Here is a 13190-nt window from a genome sequence, read left to right as displayed (position 1 = left end):
TGTCTGCACAGGAAAGTCAACAACAGCGCACCAGGCTCCAGGCTCCAGCATAAGGAAAACATGGAGAACGAAACAGAACTTATGGATTCAGGGGAGAAATGGGGTGGTTCCGTCATGGCCCGCCCAAAATTGCTTGCCTTGGACTGCCCTATGTGCGTTACCGAGAGTCACGGTCTCACTGGAGAGGTAGGGAGCGCGACGCTAAACAGCAGCGCTGGGATCACTGGGACCACTAGCAGGGCAGAGGGGACCACCCTCGGCAGGGATCCAGACCATCGGGGCAGTGCTGGCTGGATCCCATTGGCCACTGGCTACACCACCGGACGAGGCTGTCCCCCCTCCCCATGTCTTCAGCTGTTGCTGACATGCATAACCACGCTTCCACTCTCCCCGTTCAAATTGCTCCCGCTGTTCCTCCACCATGCCTTACCTCACTTTGCCTTTACTTTCAATCCTCGAACTTCTCTTACCTAGAAACTGCAGTTTTATCTCAGCTTCAGCTTATTCCTGCGTCTTCACCTCCTCCTAATGGGCTCCCGTTAACTCTCCAATGGCTTGACCTCCCTACTCACGACTGCGAAGCCACAACCTCTGCCTCTAGCACCAGAGAAGGCTGCCGAGCAGGACCCTAAAATCGCCCCTCCTTCGCCAATTGACACGCGAATAACCCGATCCTTCGAAACGCAAAAACACCAGAGAAAGACCACAAAGAGAGGGGTGTGCTGTATAGCCGCCGAAGCTAGTTCATCATGTGTCTCTACGTACGTCTGCCACTCCGTCTGATGTTCCGCGCCCTGTTTCGAGGCTCCCGCCCAGACCCTGCCTTCAATCGCACCCTTTCCCAGTGGCTTGGGACTTTGCCAACTTATACTCCTTCAACGCACGAAGTGCAAATTACAACTGACGCCTCTTGCAGCTCCGACGCCGAAAGGCTCCTGGTGACGAAAGGGCGCCCAAGAAGCGCACCTTCACGATGCCCCTCTTCAACAACACCAACAAGGCCTCAGAAGGCGCCCTGAGGAAGATGGTCGGCTTCACAACTTTGCTTGCACCTACAGACAAGGGCTCCCACTTCCGAATGACGCCGCAAACACCCCGAATCAACATTACCAATGTCGACGGTGCTACCGAGCCCTCATTCTCCTCCGTCGACACCAAAGACCTCCACACCACTTCCTCGGACCCTCCCGCGTTCGACGGCAGTCTTGCCATCCAGAACCGCCTCAAGAAGGTCTTCGACGACATCCGATCCCGCCGTTCCTCGATATCACGCTCGCCGTTCGTCACTCGCGAGCAATTTGTCGCATTCCTCGATTCTGTGCAGGGCGAAACCGATGCTGACGATGTCCTGCCCGAAGATAAGGAGAGATACACATGGCCCGAGTTCTTCGAGTTTTGGTGGAAGAAGTACGGCCTGGAAGCTACCCGACCGTTGAATCCGGACGACAAAGACATCAGCCGACCGCTATCGAACTATTTCATCAGCAGCAGTCACAATACTTACCTGGTCGGAAACCAATTAGCTTCCACGAGCGACCCAGAGGCTTACAAAACAGTATGTACTGCTTGGCATTGATGCAAAAGTTGACCATGCTCACATTTAATTCAAGGTCCTCCGCAAAGGTTGCCGATGTATCGAGATTGATGTGTGGAATGGAGACACTCCGATCACGACGGGTCAGGAGCGAAGCCGGTCGCCCAAGCCTGAGCATTCCCGGAACCTTTCTGGCTCATCGTTCCCCAATGTTGCAGCTAGCCTGAAGGAGCATGTCGAAGAGCTGATCGGCAGCGAGCGAAGCATACACGAGCATAGTCACAGGAGGAATGCCAGTGCAGCCAGCGCAGCCACTGCCAGCAGGTCCTTGGGACCATCCGACAGCACCACTGTTCTTGGCCCGAGTGCCTCGGTCGAATCTCTGAATGAAACTCTGCGACCTACATCACCCACGCCAAGCAAATATCGCCCACCGTACCCGAAAGATGAACCCATCGTCACCCATGGTTGGACCTTGACAACTCCTTGTGGGTTCCGGGAAGTCTGCCAGGCCGTCCGCGAGTCCGCATTTGAGACCAATGAACTACCACTTATTATTAGTCTCGAGGTTCACGCGGATATTGAGCAACAGAATGTCATGGTCAAGATCATGAAGGAAGAGTGGGGTGAGATGCTAGTCGACAAGTCGTGCGAAGGCATCGACCCACGCTTCCGTCTTCCTAAACTTGAGGAGATGAAGAGGAAGATCATGATCAAGGTCAAGAAGGCACCTCACAAGATCGAGGTGCCTCCCAGCACTACGGCTTTATCAATGGTCCACGCCAATGATGAGGATGCCTCAAGCTCTGAAGACGAACGGACCATCGCACCGGCGGCGGCCCCGGTCCAACATAACCCCAAATCCGACATCGCCACGGCACTGAGCAACTTGGCGATCTACACGCATAGTGAGCACTTTAAGAGTTTTGAGACGCCTGCCGCTAAGAAGCCTGGACACATCTTCTCGATAAGTGAGAGCAAGATTCTCGAGCTTCACACGACCAAAGCCCGCGAGATGTTCGCTCACAACAAAAACTTCTTCATGCGAGCTTTCCCCAACGGCACCCGCGTTGACAGCTCAAACCCCGACCCCAGCCCATTCTGGCGGAAGGGTGTGCAGATGGTCGCCCTCAACTGGCAGTACCTGGACGAAGGCATGATGCTGAATGAGGGCATGTTCGCAGACGAGCTGGGCTGGGTTCTCAAGCCCGTCGGATACCGCAGCACTGACAAGAGCACTGAGACCGAGGTCGATGCCGCGCCGCAGGGTGACCTAGATCTCGTCGTCACAATCATCGCGGGTCAGCATATCTGGGTGCCTAGCTCATCGGACAGCGACAGTAGCCGCAACGGCAAGAACCTACGCCCTTTTGTCAAGTGCGAACTCCACGTCGAGATTGGGGCAGTCAATGGAAAAGCAGCCGATGAAGACGACTTCAAACTCAAGACCAGTTCGAAGAAGACGGACCACCCTGAGTGGGAAGGTGGAGCGCGACTGAAGTTCCCGAAAGTCTCGAGAGTCGTGCAGGAGCTCAGTTTCGTCAGGTAAGATTCTCTTTCTTTAGTCACTTTCACTTTCCCTTCACCGCCACGTCGTTGTCACACCCACTCTTCACGATACACGACCCGAGGAGAGTCTCTGTCGCGCGGCTCCGCGCCTATCCTTCCGCACCTGCAGTGTGTCCGACCGTCAGGTGGTGTGCTCTTGCGGATGGTGTACCCTCTGAGATACGATGAACACAGACCTGATGGTCTGATCCATCCTCGGACGAGACGCAGTGGCCCGTCGCGCTCGCGTCATAAGCACACACAAAGGTGGAAGATGCCGTGCGACCGCAGTTGCCGAGCCTCTTTTCCTGCGTCGTGTCACCGCGACCGTCAAGCTCCCGTCGCGAGCCGCCAGCCGCCAATACTCGCTCGCCAAGGAAGCGTCAAGCAGCTGTGGCGGCCCGTGTTGACAGGTCGGGCCGCTGCACACCGCACCGTTGACGGCATGACACATGTTCATGACATCTGACATCCGACGGGATCCGTCTTTCTGTTCTTTCGTATTCGAGTTGTGAACAAAGTTTCCTGGCTGACCTCGGTTCCCAATCACAGATTCAAGATCGAGAACGATCCACTCCTCGGCGGCGACGAATTGCTGTCATGGGCGTGTATCCGACTCGACCGTCTTCAACCTGGGTACCGTTTCATCAAGCTCATGGATACCAAGGGCCGCCCGATTGAAGGCGGCAAGCTCCTGGTCAGGATCGACAAGGACGTGCGATGAGCAAAACAACAAGAGCTCCCTTCTTCATGATTTGCAATAAGATCCGTCCTCGGTTCACGTTTTTGTCAGCAATCATGAGTGCAGTGTCTCAGAAGTTGGCAGGTCTGAGATCCGATCAGATGAGCCCATCTTGCAGCAGAGCAACTTCCTTTTCAGGAGATGAAAAGGTCGTGGGGGACGTTTCTTTTGTCTCATCTCGCTTCTTCTTTTCCTTGGTCTACTTTTTATTTTTATTTTATTTTATTCGATACCTAGGGCACAGAGAAAAAAATTCTTGGGGGCATGGGCGTTTGTGGGGGCGTTTTTGTTTCTGGTCGATACCTGTTTACCGACAACCCTAGACCTTTTCTTTTGGTGTCTGACACCGTCCTTGTTCATCGCATTTCCTGATGGGGGCCAGGAACTCGTTTCTTCTTTTTGTTTTTCCTCCATCCCTTTTGTGAGACTTACCTTGTACATGGGGCTCTCGGGGATTATTTCTTAGTCCACATGTTTTTCCTTTACTCTGGATATGGCATGACGCTTAGCGAGCGAGATTGACAGGCAGATGGCCTCATTATACCTTTTTTTTTTATCCCTTCCCCTTTAATCATGTTTTGGATGGACCAGGGGTATTTGGAGACGAGACACAGAGACGCTTCAGATGGAATCATGGAAAACATCGTTTGGGGGCCGGTGGCTTGCTGGAGAAGGAACTGGAGATGGGGTCCGGGAAGAGACAGAAACATCATGGCTGCAAAGGAACAACAGGACACATCAACGACGAGGCGGAGGGCGTTTGAAACAGAAATTGCCGACCCGTACGTAGAAGAACAAACAACCCATCCAAAGGGAGCAATTGCTTTCCCTCTTGACAAAGGTGCAAACATCATCTTGTCTTCGTCTGTCGTGACTGTCTGCTTTGTTTTTTGTCACGTAGTCCCACGTTCAATACGAGGGCAGAGAAAGGAAGAAACGGTCACAACGCATGTCTACGATTAGCTTCACCTGAGATCGGGTCTGAGTCTAGTGAACTCGTGAAACGTGACCGATGTTGGGGCCCGGGTCGGGCAGATATGTGTGGATGTCACCGCCACGTCGTTCATCGGTGTCTTCGTCGAGTGCCAGCCGGCGAATGGTTGTAATTTTCGGGCTTTTTTCCCCAACAGTCCTCGATTTTGGGATGATGTGTGTGGGTGTGTGATGTGACTGACTCACCTCGATACTGCGATAGGACGACAATACAAGAGTTAGGGAAGCGGATACTGGCGGTTTTCGGATGAGCGGATCGCGCCGCGGTGTCAACTGACATGTCGCGACCGCCGACGTTTTGGTGACGTCGTCATCGTCTTGTCGTCCTCTCTCAACCAACCCGTATTTGTGCTCGCAGCTCTGCCTCCCTATCTCTGTGGTCGACGGCCTTTGTCGTTGTTGATCTGTCATCATGGACAGTACCATGCAGAATGATTGAGTCATCCGGCCCACGTCGCACCTTGGGCAGACATGCTTCTTGCTTGTGTGACGTCAGAAACCGCAACCCGGACTGCCGGTCAAGGGTCCTCAACAGACGGGACGGGATCGCTGCCATACCAACTTCTTATCCGAGGCAATGCTTGCGTATACTCTCAACTTCCAGCCTGACGGATGCCGCTCAGGCGCCGTGGGGCCAATACCACTCGGGGCTCTCATGTGCCTCGTCGGCTTGGATCCTGGATCGCCGAACCATACCCGCTTTCGAAATTCCCTGATCCCCGTGCCAGCGTGCACTGTCTTCCGTAGCCGTCGTTCGGAAAGGCATCATTCTAGATTGTTTCTGGCAGCCTTGGTTTGGTTCCTTATCCAACCCCGTTTGTCTGCGACAGCAGGGCGATCTTGGAGTCCACAGGATCACCACACGATATTGCTGCAGCCCTGTCCGGTTGTTAAAGCTTGGCAACCGAGCCTGCATGATTTACACGGCGTGCTTTTCGCTACACACCTAACCCGGTGGCACGAGCTGGTGGTGGACAGGTTCTGCACCTAAGCAAGGATGTCTCTTCCGCGGGCGAACGATGCTGGAAGGGAGAGTGTCGATCACTCAGAATCGAGCCCCATATCCGGCACGCGTGGGTGTGTAGCGGAAGATAGACAACGCCCCATGGCCGTTGGCTGCGAGACCAGCATCAGAGAAAAAGGAACGCGGGCGAGGCTTGCCAATGAGACGGCCTGTCGGGTCCTGCCTGTGAGACAAACCAGGAGAAACAATAGGCTCGGATGTAATGATAATGCCGTGTTGAAGTCTAACTTGCGCGGCCCGACTGGGAGAAATTGGTCAGTTCTCACGAAAAGTTGATCTCCCAACAGGGCGGCTAGTCCGATCGTGGAGGAGGCTCCAGTCGTGTGTGTTTGTCAAATCATGTTGTAAATCGTTGAGCAAGCCCCAACCATGCCCTTCCGGACACAACTGTTCTGAGAGCATTGCGACATTGTGTAATCAAACGAAGCCCATAAAAGCGAGGCTTCTTTTAGGAATAGACCAGAATCATCGGGGTACTAATATCAAACACCCCCAAAGGTCGACGAAATAAAGTTGACAGGTAACATGCTGCGGGATTGAGACAGGTGCAAAGGGTGGTTACTTCGCGACGCGGAAGCTAGGGCGGTGTAACAAGCCATTCCAATCCTTCGTGTGGTGGCTTTCCTGCAGCCAGCAGCCACAGGGAATGGGGTTCCTGGCTTGGTTGTGTTTCCAAGGCCGAGGGCAAACGACAAGGACCCTGAGTGAGACATGCGTTTGTTTTTGCACTCTCCAAGGGTCGTTTGGCGGGGTCGTCATCGAGATTTGAATTCCCGATGGGAACAATTCTGGCCGAGATCGTCCACGTTGAAGGCGGTCAAAATGTAGCAACCCGCCGTCGTTTCTCAGTCGTGCCATGTGGTACCGGGTGACCAAAATTTCGATAGAGCGTTCCGGCAGTCTGGTTGACTAGCCGGGATGCTTGTCACTGGCGAGGAGGTAACCGAGATTTTGGTGCCAACTATGGAGATGATCAGGAGAATGAGAGAAGGATCGATCGTGGATCTTGCGGCGCTCCCAAAGTTCCAAGCCCCCAACTTAGACAGAACCGAGCCCCAGGCCCAGGGAGTGCGCACACCAATGGGTCCCGCTGACGAGCATACGGGGCTGGAGTTTGCTCGGGGAATATTATCGTGGAGCTTTGGTCGAGGGCGTGTGCTGGTGACGCGTTCAAGCTGGCAAACGCCAGGGAGGCTCTGATTGAAGCGGACTGGCTTCATGTCGCTGGCATTGCCGTTTGGAGACTAACCAAGTCCACATGTTCTCGAAGCACCACGTCTTAGCGGATACCTGCATACAAGTGAATGCAAGTATCCTCACCGCAAAGAAACGGTTGTTGTGGCCAGGGAACTCTGACAAGGCCAACTGCTGCGAACGGTATGCTTGATTCCGCTCTGGATACGCATATTCTTGTGTTGTTACTCGGCTTGACAGGTGACAAGCACGTAACCGAAAGAAGCTCACTGGCTTTGGCGGAAGGGTCCTGGTGGCGGTTGACTCACATCCGATGGAATTGACGCTCTCTATTCGGGAGCTCGGCGTTTGAGGTGAGGCAAAATACCTTGGGCATCGAGAATGTGCCGCTGAGGTGGTTTCTCGGTGAGGCTCCTAGCCCAGGGTTCCTTGAGGACAATTTCCAAAACAGAGCTGAACTCAACCATTTGGCTACTCTGGCGGATATGGTGGTACCTTGCTTGAGCAAAGTGGTCTCGCAGCCTTGGAAATCTGGTGGATATGACATGTCATTTTCCAATACCCAACCAACGAAATTGGCAGTGGCAGCCGATGCGGATGGTGAAAAGCCCAGATTTCGACAAAAACACACTGATCGACCTCGCATCTCGGTTATGAAGTGACAGATCATATCGGTCAGATTGCATGTGAAGCATGCACGCGCTATGCGGACATATGTTTGACCACATTCGGTGGTCAATGGACTGGCTTCACACCCTCATCTGATCTGGCGATGCAGACCGCGTGTCGCAAATCGTCGGGTGCCTCGATGAGCGCAGAATGGTGTTGGTTCTGTCCCGCGGTTGGTGGTGTTGTGTGGTGCGGTGTAGTGTGTAAGCCCCGCGCGTGTGTCCGTTGGTGTTTGGTCAAAAATGACAGTGATGGAATGCTGTCGAGGGTGATTGACACATCATTTTGCCTAGCTAGGCACATGAAACCAAGCAGGGTGAAACCTGAGATTGTCCAATGGCGATCTGGGCCCAACATGAAGCAAAACCAAATGCCATCATGGGCGCCGTAAGGCGTGGAAGTCTTGGAATCTAGACCTAGCCGCAAGATTGTCGGTGAGTGTTGTCAAAGCCTCAAATTGTGGCGCCGTCTGCTGCTGTGGCAGGGGTCGTGGACGGATGTACAAGGCTCCCTTTGAGAACGCACAAAGCCGCGACTTCATCGACCGTCAACCAACGAGGTGTAAAAGCATCTGCATTGGTGGCCTTTGCACAACCTGGACCAGCGGCATGTTTCGCGCCATCACGTCTGTTGGCCAGCTGAATATACGGAGCAACAGTCGGCATTGGAGCCGGGGCTCCCGGAAAACCGTAAGATCTCGAGACGTCGGTCAGCGTTGTCGGTGTGTCATTGGCATTAAATGCGTTGGAAGAAAAAGCACATTGACAGCGTCGCACCGTGATCCGACATTGGCACAGGTGTCAACCGCGTGGACCTCGACGAACCGGGAAGGTCGCGATACACACAGCCACCGATGTCTGGTTTCCCCCAATCTGGTCCCCCCGTCGACAAAGATAGATTGCGCCTGCGCAACGTCGATCCCGGGTTGTGGCAGCGGATACGGCACGGCGTCAAGTCGAACGCGGGCGGAAACCCCGTGTGACCATCCTTGGACCAACACGCCGGGATGATGGACAAGGCTCGTCGCCCGTCTGCACCACTCGGTGAGCGGTGACAAACCGCAGGCAGGGATGCGGCTGGGATTCAGAGCGTAGACTGTTTCGATTGTCGACGTCTCGCGGTGCTACCGCACCGAAGAGACGTCCATGTGCGGGTAAGTGGCCTCATGTCTCCCTCAGCCGGGTCATCTCGGCGACGGGCAGAATATCCAACCGTGAGTCCTCCCTTCAGACCTCGAATTGACGTCAATGGCATTATTCCGAACATTGACGACGTGCTCTCGTTGCCGATTCCGAGGGTGGACAAGAAAGATGTGGGCAGCCCATCAGCATGGTGCGTTACCCCCAACCCGAGGACCTCGCTGCTTCTCCTGCTGCTGCTCCCCCAATTGCCCCTTCGCATCGATGAGTGGACGAGATTGTTGCAGAATGGTACGCTAAGGAGCCTTTGCTAAGGGTGAAGAAAAAGAAAGCATGGGGCAGGGAATCGCCGTGGAGCAGGGGAGTGGTGAAAAAGAAGAAAACATGTGAGGAGCTTGGTGGAGCCTTTTTGGGGTTGACCAAACGCGAACTTGGACCTTGTGGAAAAAGGAAGAATGGCGGATTGTCATTTGGAAAGTGAAGGGCAGCGTTGGGAGGTGGATGTTTGCGGCGCATACTCAGACCGCCGTGGAGTAACCCATTCCCAGCCGAGTGGGACGTACGGATCGTGGATCCTTTCGTATCGAGTTGTGAATGGGAGCATCTTTGTGAGTCGATGTACCGTGTCTTAGGTTGTCTGTGGACGGCAGAACTGGAGATGGGCGATCCAAACTGCAGCTGGTGACTGGGGCCTTCAAGATGCGATGCAGGCGCAAGGACCCATGAGAAAAGAAGTGTAAGGTATCCATATCCGTACCTTCCCCCTCCTGACCCGATTGAGGGTGGGGGGAACTTTCCATAGAAGAAGAAGCATGGAGTGTAGGTAGATACTCCGAAGGTACCTACCTCATGCTCCCCTCTTCGCGTGCCTTCCTTTTGGGGGTTGTTCATTCTCTCTCTCTCTCTCTCTCGCGCGCGCGCCCCCAGTCTGCTAGGCGGCATCGGGTAAGATGCTTCCTTTTCGGGGTATCGTCATCCCCTCGTAAGTGAGCTGAGTTGCGTCAGGACTGCTCTAGCTCAGCCCAAATGCCTGGCAGCCGGTTTCCCCGTTCGTTCAACAGTTCCAAGTCACCTGGATCGGAAAGGCTGGCTGAAGTGTCAGCTTCAGCTTGAACCCCCCAAGGACTTGCTCATATTCAGTTTTGAGGCGTGCTAAGTAGGGTACCTACCGGCCGACGACGACAATGGGGTCGTCGAACTCCCAAAGGGGGCGCAAGGGATCTGACGAGGTCACGCCGTTTTTCGGAGAAGTGACAAAAAGGAAGGGCATCGATCAACGCGACACAATTGGATGCGGAAATGCAAATGCAGTTGGGGAGTGGATAAGGGATCGGGGAATGTTACATAGAGCAGGGGGCCATGAAGAACAACAGCATGGTCGTGAGCATCCAACTGTATCCGTAGTGTGTTCGTACCAAGTAAGGTACTTGGCGGCATGGCAGCCATGACACCAAGCGACCAGGTATCCGCACGCACAATCGGATTCGTAGAGGGCCTTCAGCGATTGCACGATTGAGGTGCAGCGCAAGCCAGGTATCCGTACCTAAGGTAAGGTAAGGCGAGATGAGATCTCCATCCCGGCGCAAGGGCGGGTCGCAGATGCGGGTGAGGTGAGGTGAGGTGCATTCCAAGACACCACTGATGGACGACGAACGAAGACCGCGGCGGCCCTAGGAAGTGCCGTGGTGATCCATAAGGCAAGGTAGCTTCGGACTGACAGCCCCGAGAGTGTGTGTGGTATGACGAGCAACGAGCCTGGCCGGCGGGAGGATCAGGAGGGAGAATGACTGAATGAAGTGATGGGTGTGAAGTGTGTAGTGTGTGTAGTGTGTAGTGTGCACGCGGCGCTTCCAAGCCACCAATCGGGCTGCGGCCGGGCCAGAATCACGAATCACGGTAAAAAAAAAAAAAAAAAAGGCAGGAGCAACTGGGGAACGCCAGCCGCGACTTCCCCCCCTTCCATTTCCTCCCTCCTCCCTCCGGGCCCCCGGAAGCCGCCACTCAGCCCCTCCCCCCAGTGCCGCGGTCCAATAGGGTATCCCGAACTTCGACGACGGGGCCGGGCGCTGCTTTTTTGATTTTCCCAAACGAAACTCTGTCCGGCATGTTTGCGACTGCTCATAAAAACCAAAAAGAACTACTACTACTACTCACAGAGGCAGCAAAGGCAGAAAAAAAAAAAAAGACCCCCATGGACCGGCTCCCTGAGAAAAGAATACCCAAACGCCCCCTTTCATTCCAAAACCCCCAAGCATGACGAGAGGAAAAACAACATGTTAAATGAAAGGAGGAAAAAAAAAAAAGAGGGCTCTCTTTCATTCTGTGTCTCTTCCGTCCCGCGTTTGATTTGAGAAGCTAGCTACTTCATACGTAGTAGCAGGGCCAAACAGAGTTTGATACTGCCTCCCAGCATCAGCGCAGCGCGGAAACTCGCCTCGTCCATCCGGACAAAACTGAGAGCTGCCAAACAGGCATGTCCCTCGCAAGCCCACTGCAGACCTTACCATACTCGATCGTCAAATGTCGTCTCTTATTGGATCGTCCTTTTTTATCAACCTTACGGTTCTCACTGCGTGGTGCCCCAATCAACACACAAAGTGCCCCAATTACAGACGGTATCAGTCTGTACCAGTAGAGCCGCGCACCCCTCCATTACGTGCAGTCCGATCTAGCAACGTGCCAAACCAGAGATTCCACAAACTTTGTTCGACCCTCGTTGGTAACCTGCGCTGCGACCTCACGAACTGGAAACTGACGCAGTGTTTTTCTTAAACTGACTAGAACACATACATGGTACCATAAAAAAAAAATACTGCTGTTCACGCGCCCATGCAGAAAGCAACACTAAAGACTGATTTACATACCTTTAGTTACGAACGATTCGTGAGTACGCATTCGCATGTGGCGTTAGCCTCGTATTTTTGTGTGCGTGTGTAATTCTGCCTCTGCACCCCCCTTACATGCTGGGTACTTGCAAATACCGTGCAAGTGTTGCACTTTCCCATCGATGTTTCGTCATAACTGCCGATGCCGTGACCTCTCCATGTAAAGAAACCAAAAAAGAAGAAAATTTGGGACCCAAGGGAAGAGGCGGCATCGCGAGAGACATCACCAATCCCGGGAGAAGGGCGCTGTTGAGCCTCCTCCTCACCACCATCGTCATCATCATCATCAGGTCTGCGGGGCTTTCAAAGTCACAGCTCGTTCTCTGCAGGGTTCGCTGGACATTGGGTGTATGCAAAACCAGTACCGGATGTATCCCGTAACATTACACAATACATTGCGGCATGGTACGGTTGCCAATGATACATGGTATGGATCTCTGATTCATTCTTCTTCTACGTCTCCTTCTCCATCGATACGTGCGTACCAGAGATATGGATGGGGGCCCTTGGAGAGTGACAAAAAAAAAACCTTCCGCGTGCCCATTGAAATGGAAAACCACCAGTGACCACACAACCCGCCTGCCGCAAAGTCGCAGCTAAAAAGGAAATCCCCGGGTGAATCCTGGGGCAGATCGAACAGAGCTCTGGAACATCCACTCGCCTGGGTTATTCTTCTGCTCGCTTCCCCCCTCGACCCCTGCCCTGCGCTAGCCTTTCGATCGACTGCGCGCCGGGGCCCAATGAGCGTGGCGGGGGGACATGCGATTGCGTTGGGGAGGGGTGCGCGTGGTGGGAGGAGATGTACCCAGATGGATGAATGTGTGGTGTGGGTGTGCTGTGGTTTGGGTGGATGAGCAGTCAGTAGGGCGCGTAGTATTTTGTCGCCGTAAGGTAGGTACAGATAGATTGGAGCATCATTGCGCAAAAAAGGCAGAAAAGAACCCCTCCTCCAATTCACAACGTTGCTTTGCTCTGTTTCCTCTCCCGCTGGGCCCCTCTCGTGTTCGTCTGCTGCCCTCTCTTTTGTTTTCCTCAATCCCGCTATTTCTCCCAAACGGAGGGGGCCCCGGGGCACCGAAAAACAACGACGGGCACCAACAAAGGAAACACTGAACCCGGAAGCCCGCCGCCGCGCAGTTGCAACGTGCCTCAACCACAGCCGGACCTCGTCAAAAATGCCGTGTCCCGTCTTCCAGACTCGGGCGGCTTTTGGCTTTTTTTGGGCTTGGTTCGGTCTTGTCTCACCTCGACAGGGAAAACGAAAATAAAAAAAATTATCAAGTGCCATCTCACACATTCACGTATGTCCCGGGTCCTTCTTCCTAAATGTAAGTACAATGCAAAAAACAGGATGAACGCCTGGGTCCCGCCACAAGCCACAGAGACACAGAGAGAGCGAGAGAAACACAGCCAGACAGGCGGAGAGACATACGGACCCAAGACAAGAGAGACAGACAAGGAC

At 53.9% G+C, this 13190-nt stretch overlaps 2 protein-coding genes across 2 annotated transcripts; one reads left to right on the top strand and one right to left on the bottom strand.

The window, feature by feature from the left end:
• Positions 1-749: 749 nt before the first annotated feature.
• On the top strand, positions 750-3806 carry CGGC5_v010905 (1-phosphatidylinositol 4,5-bisphosphate phosphodiesterase 1; the record flags this gene model as incomplete). Its single annotated transcript, XM_032020142.1, has 4 exons — positions 750-761; positions 917-1555; positions 1611-3079; positions 3635-3806. 4 exons carry the CDS (start codon positions 750-752, stop codon positions 3804-3806), a joined length of 2292 nt encoding a protein of 763 aa, XP_031892498.1.
• Positions 3807-5148: 1342 nt separating this feature from the next.
• On the bottom strand, positions 5149-5474 carry CGGC5_v010904 (uncharacterized protein; the record flags this gene model as incomplete). Its single annotated transcript, XM_066152432.1, has 2 exons — positions 5149-5298; positions 5376-5474. 2 exons carry the CDS (start codon positions 5472-5474, stop codon positions 5149-5151), a joined length of 249 nt encoding a protein of 82 aa, XP_066008213.1.
• Positions 5475-13190: the final 7716 nt, after the last annotated feature.

This window comes from Colletotrichum fructicola (genome assembly GCF_000319635.2).
Source record: "Colletotrichum fructicola Nara gc5 chromosome Unknown KSG_Nara_v1_contig06, whole genome shotgun sequence".
NCBI lineage: Eukaryota > Fungi > Ascomycota > Sordariomycetes > Glomerellales > Glomerellaceae > Colletotrichum > Colletotrichum fructicola.
The sequence above is the reverse complement of the archived record's forward strand: the minus strand, read 5'-3'. Positions and strand labels throughout refer to the sequence as shown.